This window comes from Cheilinus undulatus, linkage group 12 (genome assembly GCF_018320785.1).
Source record: "Cheilinus undulatus linkage group 12, ASM1832078v1, whole genome shotgun sequence".
NCBI lineage: Eukaryota > Metazoa > Chordata > Actinopteri > Labriformes > Labridae > Cheilinus > Cheilinus undulatus.
This window is the reverse complement of record NC_054876.1, coordinates 6,329,719-6,342,574: the sequence shown is the minus strand read 5'-3', so window position 1 is coordinate 6,342,574 and position 12,856 is coordinate 6,329,719. Positions and strand designations below refer to the sequence as shown.

At 36.7% G+C, this 12,856-nt stretch overlaps 1 protein-coding gene across 1 annotated transcript; it reads right to left on the bottom strand.

Moving 5' to 3' along the window:
- Window positions 1-2,037: 2,037 nt before the first annotated feature.
- h3f3c (H3 histone, family 3C) lies at window positions 2,038-9,456 on the bottom strand. The gene is made up of 4 exons (XM_041802086.1): window positions 9,339-9,456; window positions 7,575-7,718; window positions 5,098-5,251; window positions 2,038-3,371 (listed from the first exon to the last, which is right to left on the bottom strand). The coding sequence occupies exons 2-4, from the start codon at window positions 7,700-7,702 to the stop codon at window positions 3,243-3,245; spliced, it is 411 nt and encodes a 136-aa protein (XP_041658020.1). The 5' UTR covers window positions 7,703-7,718; window positions 9,339-9,456; the 3' UTR covers window positions 2,038-3,242.
- Window positions 9,457-12,856: the final 3,400 nt, after the last annotated feature.

Genomic DNA, 12,856 nt, shown 5'->3' with positions numbered 1-12,856 from the left:
GACCTTTTTGATTCACAGTTTTAAATCATATTTTTATCTTTTAGTGTCATGATTTAGAATTTATCTCAAATTTTGACCTTTAAAACTCATAGTCTGGAATTGTTTTTCATATTTTGACCTTCAAGATTCACAATTATAAATTTTAAGTCATAGTTTTGCCTTTTAAACTTACAATTTTGCTTTCAAATACATCATTTAGAATTTTTATTGTGTTTTGAACTTTTGAACAAATAAATTTGACTTTTAGCTCAGATTTTGAGCCTTTAAACTTATCATTTTGCAATTTTTCAATCTCAAAATAATTTATCATCACTGCTAAGAGACTAAAAGGGTAGAAATTACTAAAATAAAAAATATGACATTTCATTTTAAGACAAAAAATAGATGCCAAAATTAACACTGGTGACATGCAGTGTTCCCCATACACCTCAGTTAATTTGTCAAAAGTTTCAGCTGCTGTTTTGTTCTAACCTTGCAAAGCAGATGGATAAGCCTGTTTCCATGTTTCTCACTGGCGAATCTATCTTGCAAAGCTCCCTTCTGAACAGTCTGGGCCTGGTTAGAAAGTGACAGGACCAATCAGCGTTTAGGGGCAGTACTTTCGGGCTCGGCAGAGTTGAGACGTAGGCAAGCGGCAACAAGAGGCTGGTGCAATTATGGCGGACGTTAGCATGGATGCTGTTAAAGCACCAGTTTTATCAGAACTTGACAACATTTCTTTGTTGAAGGAAGAACAAAGAACAGCAGTGAGTTGTTTTCTTTTCATAAACGACAAAAGTCGTGTACTGATATGTCTACAGTCACCATGGTTCGTGCTGTTATGCAGTTCTCTATGGAGTTTGCTCCTTTAGTACGTGCGCAGCCATAGACTGTAGGGCACAAGTGCAGCTCGGTAGCGGCTGCATCATGTGTTATCTTGCTCTGATTGGCCCGTAAAGATGTGACAGACAGAACATTCATCCAATCACCCTCTGAGTTCTTTTTACAAAGCCTCTGCCCTTTCCCAAATGCTGTCTATGAGAGGTTTACCAGATAGATGTGTGAAAAAAATCCATCTGGTGTGCCAAAATAGTTTCATTTAATTTCACTAAAAAATTTCAAGTTAACCTCAAGTTAACCTTTGAGCTAACGCCTCAGCAAAAATGTGCACTTCAACCAGTAGCTAGCAGTGAACTAAAGACGGAAACTTACAGCAGTTGTGCATGAATACCCAACATTTAATATAGAACATTCAATGACTGTGAACCATGTAGTTTTATCCTCATAGGAAGTCTCATTATTAAACAGCTAAGCTTGAATCTTATAAAAGCTGACACTACAAAAGAAAATAATGCCTAGAATTGCTCATAAAAGAAAAAAAAAGTTTTCTTGTTAGTTTATTGGTTTGAGGTTTTTTGTTTCCACTGCAGCTACGTCCTCAATGGTTGATTTCTCTAGAACTAAACACTGAAAAAAAAAAACATTAACTTATTTACAAGAATATGAGTGCACTTGATTAGAATTGTGCCAATGCTCTTAAAGTCAAAACATAAAGCCTAAAGCCTGATTTAAATGTTTTCTGTCACTTATCACTGTGTTGCATTTCATTGATATTCCTGCGACGGTGGCTGGTAGTTAGGTAAATTCACCTGCTTTGGCTGGTTTATGCCTAATTAAAAGCAGCCTGGAAATAAAAGCTAAAATTGTCATTATGATAAACTTTGTTGCTGCCTTGGCAAAATTTCTCTTGGACTCCAGGTGCTGCACACATTTTTCTGCCAGGCAGCAGCACAAGTCTGGGTTACAGCCAGAATAGATCCACTAGAAGACAAAGCATCAAACTCTGGATCAATTTGACCTTTCAGCTTGAACTTTTCATGACATGACCAGCCTCATGAGAAATCCCCTGATAAAAAAAAAAGTCTCCTGCTGTGAAGCGAGTATGTGATCGGGCCTCAGGATGTTTTATGGCAGCATGTCCTGATTTTTCTAGAAATTTTCATAAGTGCACATGTGGGAAAAAGGTACCCAACGTAAATAAATCACAAAGACATCAGGTTGTCTTAACACCTATTTATTACCACCATAATATGAGAAATTTGGAAAATACAAAGATCAGCTTATTTATACGTCTGAAAATTTCAAGGAATAAGAAAAATATAAAAGAAAACAAATATGAGGTTATATTGTGTATCACAAATTTTGAGAAAGGGACAGATTATATGTTGAGATCTACAGAGAGTGCAAGAGACACACAGAGCCTAAAACATGCAGAGTGAAACTTCACTAGAATATCAATTCATACTGTAGTGACACGTCTAACGGCGAGCTGTGGAGAAAAAGAGACAGAAGCAGAATGTGACGACTGATCTACAGTGAACAGTTGAGAGGAGGAGCAGATGGTGAAACATCGCCCCCCTGTGGCTGCCTTTAGAGAATTTAAGTTGCCTTTGAAAACAGAGAAGCCCTTCCTGATTTTCTATTGCAAATCAGATCACTGTAAATTAAAAACTGATCACTTTTATCATTTTTTCTGTTAATTTGATGAATTTGGGAGTGGAAAAGAGAAGCATCTGTGATTTATATGTGTAAAAAAATAATAGACACCATATCCACAACAATAATCAATAATCTTAAGCAACCAAAAGATCCTTGTTTGTTGAGCACAAGTGGTTTTAGAGATCAGCGCTCACGCATCCACACAATCAGACCGCCGTCCCCTCCGTGAGCATGTTACAGAGGTGAGGGAGGGGTTTGAAGAAGTGCAGAGAAGAGGGTGTTAAGACGCGGGCTGAGGCCTCAGGACTAGTTTTAATAGCACCCTGCTGTGGAAGTTGCAGCTCCCCTTAAGCAGACTAGTCCCTCGTACTCGTCCCTCTGCTTCAGCTCTGTTTGCCACGCAGACCACATCAGCTGGCCTCCCACCGCGGAAGAATCCGGGCGAGCTTTTCCAGGCAACACCCAAACTCAGCGATGAATGTTAGAGAACGTGTGGACGCGCGTTTCTGATCTGCCAAACCTTTTACATGCACGAAAAAAGGTACCCTAAAAACATTTGGTGAAGACGAAAAAACCTATGGAGACCAGACTTCGACATATTTCTATCTCTTCATAATCAGGGTTACTCTAAAGTCTACTGAGAAGCGAGGAAGGCTTGGGAGAGGGTGTGAGAGGGGCGGGTGGAGGTGGGTGGGTAGGGTAGAGTGAAGGAGTGAGGAGAGGTAAAGAAAAACAGGACAGAGGTGAAAAGTTATAGAGGCGGTCTAAGCGCGCTCTCCACGGATGCGGCGGGCCAGCTGGATGTCTTTGGGCATGATGGTGACACGCTTGGCATGGATGGCACACAGGTTAGTATCCTCAAAGAGACCCACCAGGTACGCCTCACTGGCCTCCTGCAGGGAGAGACAACAAATATCAGCAAGAGGAGACAATGCAGTTAAGACTGATGCTGTTTTTTATACAGTAGAGCTCAGCAGACCGTCCACTTTCTTCACAGTTCTGATTCTCAAAGTAAATATTCCCATTAAAATCCTCCACTGTCATTTCAGAAAACCCTGATGTCAACATTTTTAACTTTCAGAAAGAACTCTGATCGTTTCCGATGCTTCTCATTACTCCGGTGTTTACATTTTTAATAATAACCGTCCTATATTGTAGTTCATGCAAAAGTATTTTTATATAGTATATGTATTGTCATCATCAACAGCCAACATTCCCATGGTAACCATGGGCTCCACCAATCACAAATGTTGCTGTGACACTCTAGGATTGTGGGTGATGTAGTTCTATTTCCTGAGATCATGAATAAACCATATTTTTCTTAAAACGAGGTTGATACTAGGAGTATATACCATCATGTCACACCCAGATGACATGGGGAGTTTACCTTGGGGGGTTAAGGCATTCACAGATTATCTACACTGCTTATATCCTATCTAGGGTTGAGGGGGACTGAAGCCATGCCCACATGTGAGAGGTAAAGGGTGAGAGGCAGCGTACAGCCTGGTAGGTTTGCCAGTCAATCACAGATATTCACAGCCAAACCTATGAACAATTTAGAGCAGGGATGTCAAACTTAATCACAGCAGGGGCCAAATTCTGCATTTGGGAAAACATGACGGCTGAACAAGGTCAACATTTAACCATAAACTCAACCTCATTTTCACTAGCAATGAATTATGGGAGAAAAAAACCTTAGCACTGATGATAGATGATTTTGAGATTTAAAACAGTAAAAGTGGTAAGTTTAAAGGCTCAAAATCTGACAAATAAATTCTAAACTTATTAGTTCAAAAGGCATTTAAAGTCAAAATCATATTTTTAAAAGGCAACTATTTAAGAAAGAAGTTTATATCATCACTTTTAATAGTCAAAATATGAGATAAAAATTAAAATTCATGGGTTTTAAAAGTCAAAATATGAGAGAAACTTTAAAATCATCAGTAAAAAAAATGTCAAAAGCTGAGAAAAAGTTTAAGTTTTGAGTTTTACAGGTCAAAATATTACTTAAATTTGAAAATTGAGGATACAAAAGGCCAAATTATGAGATAAAATTCAAAGTAAGGAGCTAAAAAGGTCAGAATGTGAGGAAAAAAAAATCAAAATCGGGAGTTTAAAGGTAAAAATATTACTTAGAATTTTTTGGTTGAGGATATAAAAGGTAAAAAGTAAGACAAAGTCAAAAAATGAAATAAAAAGTCAAAACTATCACTTTGAGTGATAACTGTGGGATGCAAAATCAAGAATATGAAATGAAAACTGAAATTTAATTTCCCACATTCCTGACTTACCTGATTATTTTAACTTTTTACCTTGTCTTATTTTATGACAGAACAAGGATATTTTAAATCATCCGGGTTAGGTTTACATTTTTAAACTGGAGGGAGTCTGCAGACCTCAAACCAGTGGGCCAGTTATAACAAGTGTGGATGCTTACTCAGCATCCCCACTGATAAAAATATGATATGACCTGGTGGGCCAGGTATAACTGTCCCACAGGCCAGATTTGGCCCCCAGGCTTTGAGTTTGAGTGACCAGTTAACCTAGTAAACATGTTTTCTTGCTGTGGTTTTCCCTCCCATAACCTTACTGTTAAGCTCTATTTGTGCATCAACAAACCTGCAGAGCTCCGATGGCGGCACTCTGGAAACGCAGGTCGGTCTTGAAGTCCTGAGCGATCTCCCTCACCAGACGCTGGAAGGGCAGCTTACGGATCAGCAGCTCAGTGGACTTCTGGTACCTACGGATCTCTCTCAGAGCCACGGTACCGGGCCTAAAACAAACAAAGAAAAGGTGTAAAAACATTGTTATTCTGTAGTCTAAGTTTCAGCAGGTTCATTCTTCCTCCAGCAACCTGCACAGGACGTTTTTCCCAAAGACACATTATAACTAGGAATGTAACAACACCTAACGAAACAATGAAAACTAGACACAGATAAGGATCATTTCAGGACTTTTTTATATACTTAAGTTGTATTAATTTTTAGACAAAATATAACATCAACAAAAAACAGTAAGTCATTGCCAGTCAGAAAAATCAAATTAAAGGTTACAATACAAGTTACATGGGGATTTTAACACATTATTTCAGACATTGTAAAGTAATCAGAGCTTATAGTAAAGGAGTGGTACATGGAGTTCTAATGATGTGAATATGTCTAAAGCAGACCACCAGGGGTGTTATTTATTCTTTCTAGGGCTGAACGTTTTGCAAAAATAATCTAATTGCGATTTTTTCCCCAAGTATTGTAATTAAGATTTAATATGCCATATTCTTGGGTTAATTGTATGTATTTTTCAACAAATTCAAGCATTAAATAATTCCATAAATAAGACCATGTGTATTGAAAACAATGAAATTATTTCCAAAGCAATTAATCCATAGTAGCAGGAATCTGAATATGATGGGGTGCAACAAGCTTTAAGATGTAAAGGAGGAGGCTGGGGTGGGGGAGGTGAGGCTGGCTACCAGCTGGGGTATGACTTTCGTGAAGTAACTGAAGTTGAGTTTTTATCTTTCATACTGTCTGACATGTTTTCTTTATTATTTGTATTTGACAGTGTCAGAATGTAGATCTTGGCTGAGAAGTTACAGCTGTTATTACTATTATTATTACTACTGGCTTATTTTAAAGATATTTCTCTGAAACATTTAATACACTGAGACGGCTTTTGAACCCACCAACTCTAAACATTCACCAACACTCCTGATTAAAGCAGACAGTGCAACAACACTAGGCTATTTACAATCTATGAATGGTGTAGGCTTATACATCTGTTTCAAAAAGCGCAATTTTGATTAAGACTATGAAAACCCCTCTTTTTGACAGTCTGGGTAAATTACTAATCTACTGATTTATATTTATAGCTGAGGAAGGAATGATGATAACAAGTGACTTTTAATGACCAATGCTGATCAAAGTAACATGACTGGACCCAATCATGCCTCCACACAGTGCCAGGCCAACCTCCAACAGACAACTTTAGGGTAAACACTGTCAAATTGTTTCATGAGCTCAGAGTCATGATACATGTCACATCCTGAGGTTGGTGCATCATTACATCCCAGTGATTTTTAGAACTCCTCTTCCATGAATGATTTTATTTTATTTAATGAAGGCTTCTGTGTTTCTTAGATTATCCAGGTGTGCACACAGCTTGGTTATTTTCACCACCTTTTCCAGGAGCTGCATTAACTTCACTACTGCCTCCATCCTCTCTAGTTCATCTGGTTTCCAGTTTGTTCCGGCTTGATGACCTTTTAGCTCGGTCAAGCTCGGCCTGGCAGAGTACCAGGATTTCTGGGATGGACACTAGCCACCTGTGTTACATTTCAGTCACGCATCCGCTGCAGTCTAACTCAATACATGTCTGTTATATAAAAGAGTACAGGTTTGAGTTGGGCTGCAACAATAGATTTAAGTCTCACTAGTCTGTGTCCACAATACAATTTGACTGCAAGACATATTTCTGTCAATATGAATATGGATTATTGAACTGATTTAATTATATCCTTGGGTGTCCTTACATCCCGAGGCTTAAATCACCAAAAAGTAAAGGGTTCAGAAATACCATCGTGACACAATTTTGGATCAAAAACTCATGTTTTGTCTGTTCATGACATAAAGAATTGTTTGCAAAATTGTTTTAAGAAGAGGGTTGTCTAGTAACTTTCTGGGAGGATGTAACTTCACAACTAGAATGCACTTTTTACTGGAGTGAATTTGTGTTTTTGCCTGATTGCTGAGCAAATTTGCGACACCTGCTTCTCTTTTGTTTGACATTATTTTCTTATTTAGGTTGATGAATAACACCCATGACTCTTGAACTGAAAACACCTTTAACTTATGAGGGATGAGAAAGTGGGCACATTTGTAAAGCTGCCACAGTCTGTGAATGTGTCTGTATGCAAAGAGGACATTATAGTGAATAAAAGTATGATTCAATATTCTTCTGTTAAAGTAAAAAAAGATTAAATATATACTAAGAAAGCTTAATCATTTAAGAGGATTTTTTTTTTCAGTTTCAGAGTCTGATGAAGGTGATTTCATTCATATGTCAAAGAAGGGCTGTGTAGAGGAAAAACGCGGCGTTACCTGTAACGATGGGGCTTCTTCACTCCACCAGTAGAGGGAGCACTCTTACGAGCGGCCTTGGTGGCCAGCTGCTTACGAGGAGCCTTTCCTCCAGTGGACTTACGGGCAGTCTGCTTGGTACGAGCCATTACGACAAAATGTCACCTGAAGACAAAACCAAAAGGTTTGAAAAGTTTTAGAAATGCTCCGGTAGGTTTGTTTGACTCACGGTGCTGGGTGTGATGGCTGCAAAATAATCACTTGTGCAAAATGCATCTGATCATGCTGTGTGCATACGTTGTCAAAATGTTGTTTATTAGAGTCCTGTCAACACTTTATGATTGTTTTTTCTTAGAACAAGGTTGATAACATACAAACTTGTGTCTCTCTAATTTTCTATTAATTACCCTGCCCTAATTTTTGTACAGATTCAATGGCAGGTTTCTATTCTATCACATATTGTACATCATAGATTCATAAAATCTGATTTTTGCCGATACAGATATGCCGTTATATACAGAATAATTTCAGCCAATACCAATACTAACACCAAGTATACGGATAAACAAAGAAACAAATGTCTGTTCTTAAACCACCACAAATTTGCTAGTATATATGGCTTTAAGAATCTTTTAAGAACTGCCAGTGACGTTTAATGAGCAATTATCTCCGAATTACACATCCCTACTGTAGACCAGCAACTCCTGTGGTCTAATGGGCAAAATATTGTTTGAGTTATTGGTGGCTTTAAATAATATAATACTGTCAAAGCTGTATCTAGTTAAAAAAGTAACTGGTGGATAAGTTTGAGGATTACTGTTGGTATGCTGAACAAAAATCTCATTAAAACAATCTTAATTTTAAATATGATTATAAATCATTACTATTATATGAATAGTTTTTAAACTTGCTGTAAATCGACATGTCAATGCTTTGATACAGTTTACCTGTAAAAAAAAATCTGTACATCATATACCTCTAGGGATTATTTATCAAATTGACAACCTTTTAATTGCTTTTATCACCCTAATATGATCCTCACATTACCCAAATTCAGCGTGTTCTATTTTTAACTTTTCCTTTACTCATCACATGACTTTTATTTTCCCTTATGATGGTCAAAGTCTCCGTTGTTCGGTCATATTTAGCCGCCTGGGACAACATCTCCTCCCATTCGACTATTACACAGACACAGCGTGCCAAGCCAATCAGGACAAAGATAGCTCCAGGTCTTACCAATCACATTTTCATAAAGGTTATCATTCTGAAAATAGACCAATCGGTCGCGCCTGTGTCAAATTTAACGACCAATCGCGTTTAGTTCTGCAAGGTTTGGGGCGGGACAATCGGCTACGGCCCCGCCTCCTACCGCAAGATTATGGCCGCAGACCTAAATGAACCTACCGATATAGAGGCAGTGAGCAAGACGTAAACTTTGACATTTATCCTTAAAAACAAACAACGTGATCGCGCAAGATTACCAACAACACGTAGGAGACAAGTGTGGCTATCAAACGAGCGTAAAGACGTTAAAAAAGATGGAGTTTAAAGGCTTTAACAGCGAGGTAGAAATGGGCTCTGAAAGTGGAGCAGATATTTCGGCGGTGGAAGTACTGAGCCGTTTTTCTCTCTGCCCGGGCATCGCGGCAGTTGCTTTTTCTCCTTTCTAACGCGTCGAAATAACACGATATTTCAGCATCAAAACAACTTTATTAACCCCATTTTCATGGTAAAACAGTGGACTATGACATTTATGTTCAAAATTAAATGAGAAAAATTACTTACCGGGGGTGAATTTTACGCTTTTTCTTCGCACGGATACAAGTGTGTTGTGGTTGTCTGGCAGTGTCAGATATTTACTATCTCTCACACAATGGAAGCAGAGAGCTGGAGCAAAATGGCGGCCGTGTCAATCATCTGTCTCCCACAATGCAACTGCCAACATTTGTAAACATTGAAACTTCCTCAACTGAAACTTTTTTGACAGAAACCATTATGGTTTAAAATTGGACGGGATAATACTATTACCCAATTTTACATGTTATGTCATATATTTACGTAACAACTGATGACTGTTAAGTTAGAGAACAGGAGAGGGAGCGAACTAAAACAATAATAAAGCATAAAAACGGATCAAACTAGTGAAAATAATCAGATGATAATTATGTTTTCCTCCAGAGAAATAGATCTCAAATTACTGTATTACTACCGGAGTTATAAATAGCCAGAGGAAGAAGCAACATCTGCATGTAAAGGTGATATTTACGGAACTACCTGAATGCAGAAATCGCAATTTAACTTTTATTTAACTTCAGTTATTGATTTAATACTTAATGATATTCACTCTGGAGGACACGTCAAATGATGTAGTGGCTAAGAAATCAGTTTCATTCTCAAAATAACACGACACTTTTTTCTCAATAGGCTTGAAAGTAAATACTATTTCTGCATTTTGTGGGTTCTCTACAGTTCCATTCACACTTGCACAAAACTTGTGAAAATGAGTTTACCTGGGTGAGCTGCATGCTCTTAAAGTGAAGGGCAGAGTTTTTTTTCACCCTGACTTTACCCATAATTCCCCTCCCCCACCCCTTAACTGACTGCAGAAAAACTTCCTGCTGTGAGGGACAAGTCTGGACAAGCCAAGATGGTTTTCAGAGTAGGTGACCAAAAATTTCACGGTTACTCTTAAAATTTTCTTGGAAATTTAAGTGTATAAGAGAAAAGTATAGAAGCTGAATTCTGCTACTTAGATAAAAATACCAAATATGAAGGTTAGGTAATTTTAGAAAAAAGAAAACCTGACATTAAAATTATGAGGTAAAAGTAAATATTTATGAGATGACACTTCAAATTTATGACAGTAAATCAGAATTATGAGATAAAAGCCAACTTGACAGATCAAAACTTTTAATTATGAGTTTCAAAATTAAATTATGAGATAAGTCAAAATTATAAAATACTAACATAAAATTAGTATTATGAGATAAATGAATCTTGACTCAACAATGATTTAAATTTTTCTAATAATTTGTATGTTCTATGTCAAAACTTGAATTGGTTCCAAATATGATCTAATAGTGTTTTTTTTAAATGTCATAATTATGATGTTTCTAATTATTCTGACTTTTTAATCTCTGAATTTTGACTCCTATCTCATAATACTGATTTTTATACCATAATCTTAACTTCCAAATAATCATTACTTGTATCTCATAAAACACTCCTTTTTCATAACTGATCTCATATTTTGACTCGTATCAAACAGTTTACATTCTGTCTCATAATTTTGGTCTTTTTAATTTTATAATTTGAAATTTTTAACCTCATAGTTTAGATTATTAAATCTCAATTATTACTTTCATCGCACATTTTTTTTACTCCTACTTCTTAATAATTTTTTGAAATAATTCCAACTCATAATTTTGAATTTTATCTCATTATTTTGACATTTTATCTCATAGTTATGATTTAGATTTTTATTCTGAATTTTTATCTCACAAGTATGACTCCTGTCATAATATGTACTTTCTATCTTAGAATTTTCACTAAATCTCATAGTTTTAACTGTGTATCACAAAATTTCAATGCTTTATGTCATGACTCATGATTAAGACTTGTTATAAATCATTTGGAATTTTTATCTCTTAATTTTGACTCACATCATAATTTCAATTTAGGATTAAAATAAAATCTTGACCTAAACATACATCTTTTTTTTTTTCAAGTCTCTGAAATGTGCTTTCATAGAAAAGGGCTTTCAGTAGTATGTTATTTTTGCATTTAATCTACTGTTCTGTTTCTTTTGGAACATTTGCATTAGAAGCTAATTCTCAGCAGCTTTCTGACAAATTTATGTTACTGTACCTGCCTGATCATGATTAGTGAGTGGTGTGTGTTACTTTAAACCAAATTATTTAAAATGAAGTGATAAAAAGATATTTTAAAGTGTCATAGTCACAAATCATGGTAAATGGGCTTAAGCTTCTATGGCCTTTTTCTAGTTGTCTGACTACTTAAGGCACTCATACGCTTGACAGAACTGCTCCATAGCCCTTTTTTTTTCATTGAAAAGTTAGGGGTGCTACATAAAGGTTATATTCACCTATATGTATAAAGTTTGATGGGCATTTAAGACCTGGCCAGACCCTAACTCTCACAGAAAATCCACCATTACAGTTAATCAGTAAGGTTTGGAGTTTTATAGGTATATACAGGGTTCTTTCTAAAATCCTTCAAGAAGTTTCCTCTGATCCAACTCAAATTTAGTTTACAGCTAGAAGACGGCTATCCCCTCAAAGTTTTAGATTCATGTATAAAATTGAAAGGGGGCTGGCTCCTTCAACCTTTCTAAAGTACATCACTAATAATGGCAACAGGAAGTAGTTTTAATCTCAGCTGAACATACGCCTATCAGACTAAAACATTCAGACGTCTGATAGGAGGGTTGGCTAAAAACATGCACATGTAAACATGAAGTTAAACTCATAGGGCCTCCCATTAGAAGCAGGAAGTGCCATGTGGTTTCTCTAAGTAGTACAGTTTCTGGGTGGTTGAGCAGATCTGTATCAGATTTGCTCTGAAAACCTTTGAGGTCAACACCAAAATTTAAGCTCTCATAACTCTGCTGTACATGATTACATCTGATGGATTTCATATGCTTTACAAAACTCCTATGAAAGAGAATTTCCTAACTGTCACAGCGTCATCTATTGACAACAGGAAGTTACTTTGTCTAAACGATCACCTTACAAGGGAACCAACGTTAACCATATCTCCTTTTAAGTTTGGCCAGTAAAGCTCAGATGTTTTGTATTTTGTGCCTTAGCATGACATTACAGATCACCCTACAAAATTTTAAAATCTCAGCGTCTACAGCACATTTGACCAAGAATTATAAAATTTGTACCAATAATGTAAACCCACAGGGGAGTCTGTCATTTTGAATTAATCATCACTGGGTACTTTTTGGCTGTTTTTAAGGGTTGATTTTAAGGAGTTTATCTGACCCACTTGAGACTTGAAAATATCACCCTTACACAGAAAGAAAATCTCTACAGGCTGCTCTTAGAGCTTCAGTGAGGAAATTTAAGTTTGTTGACTTGGTTCCCCTGGTTCCTTTTTCCTCATGATTTTTTTCCTGCAGGAAGTGTTCTTAAAGGAGACATATTTTACCCTTTTAAGACAAGTTTATATGGGTCTCAGAGGTCCCCAAAACATGCCTGTGCTGTTTGTTTCGGAAAAACAAAACAAAACAAAACAAAAAAAAAACACTCCAGTATTGGATTTTTTTTCATGTCTAA

Excerpts from the sequence above, each read along its gene's own strand:
- h3f3c (XM_041802086.1), bottom strand. The coding sequence starts at position 7,702 with ATGGCTCGTACCAAGCAGACTGCCCGTAAGTCCACTGGAGGAAAGGCT. Across the intron at positions 5,252-7,574 it reads AAGAAGCCCCATCGTTACAG|GCCCGGTACCGTGGCTCTGA; the intron begins GTAACGCCGCGT and ends TGTTTGTTTTAG. Across the intron at positions 3,372-5,097 it reads CCGCCATCGGAGCTCTGCAG|GAGGCCAGTGAGGCGTACCT; the intron begins GTTTGTTGATGC and ends CTCTCCCTGCAG.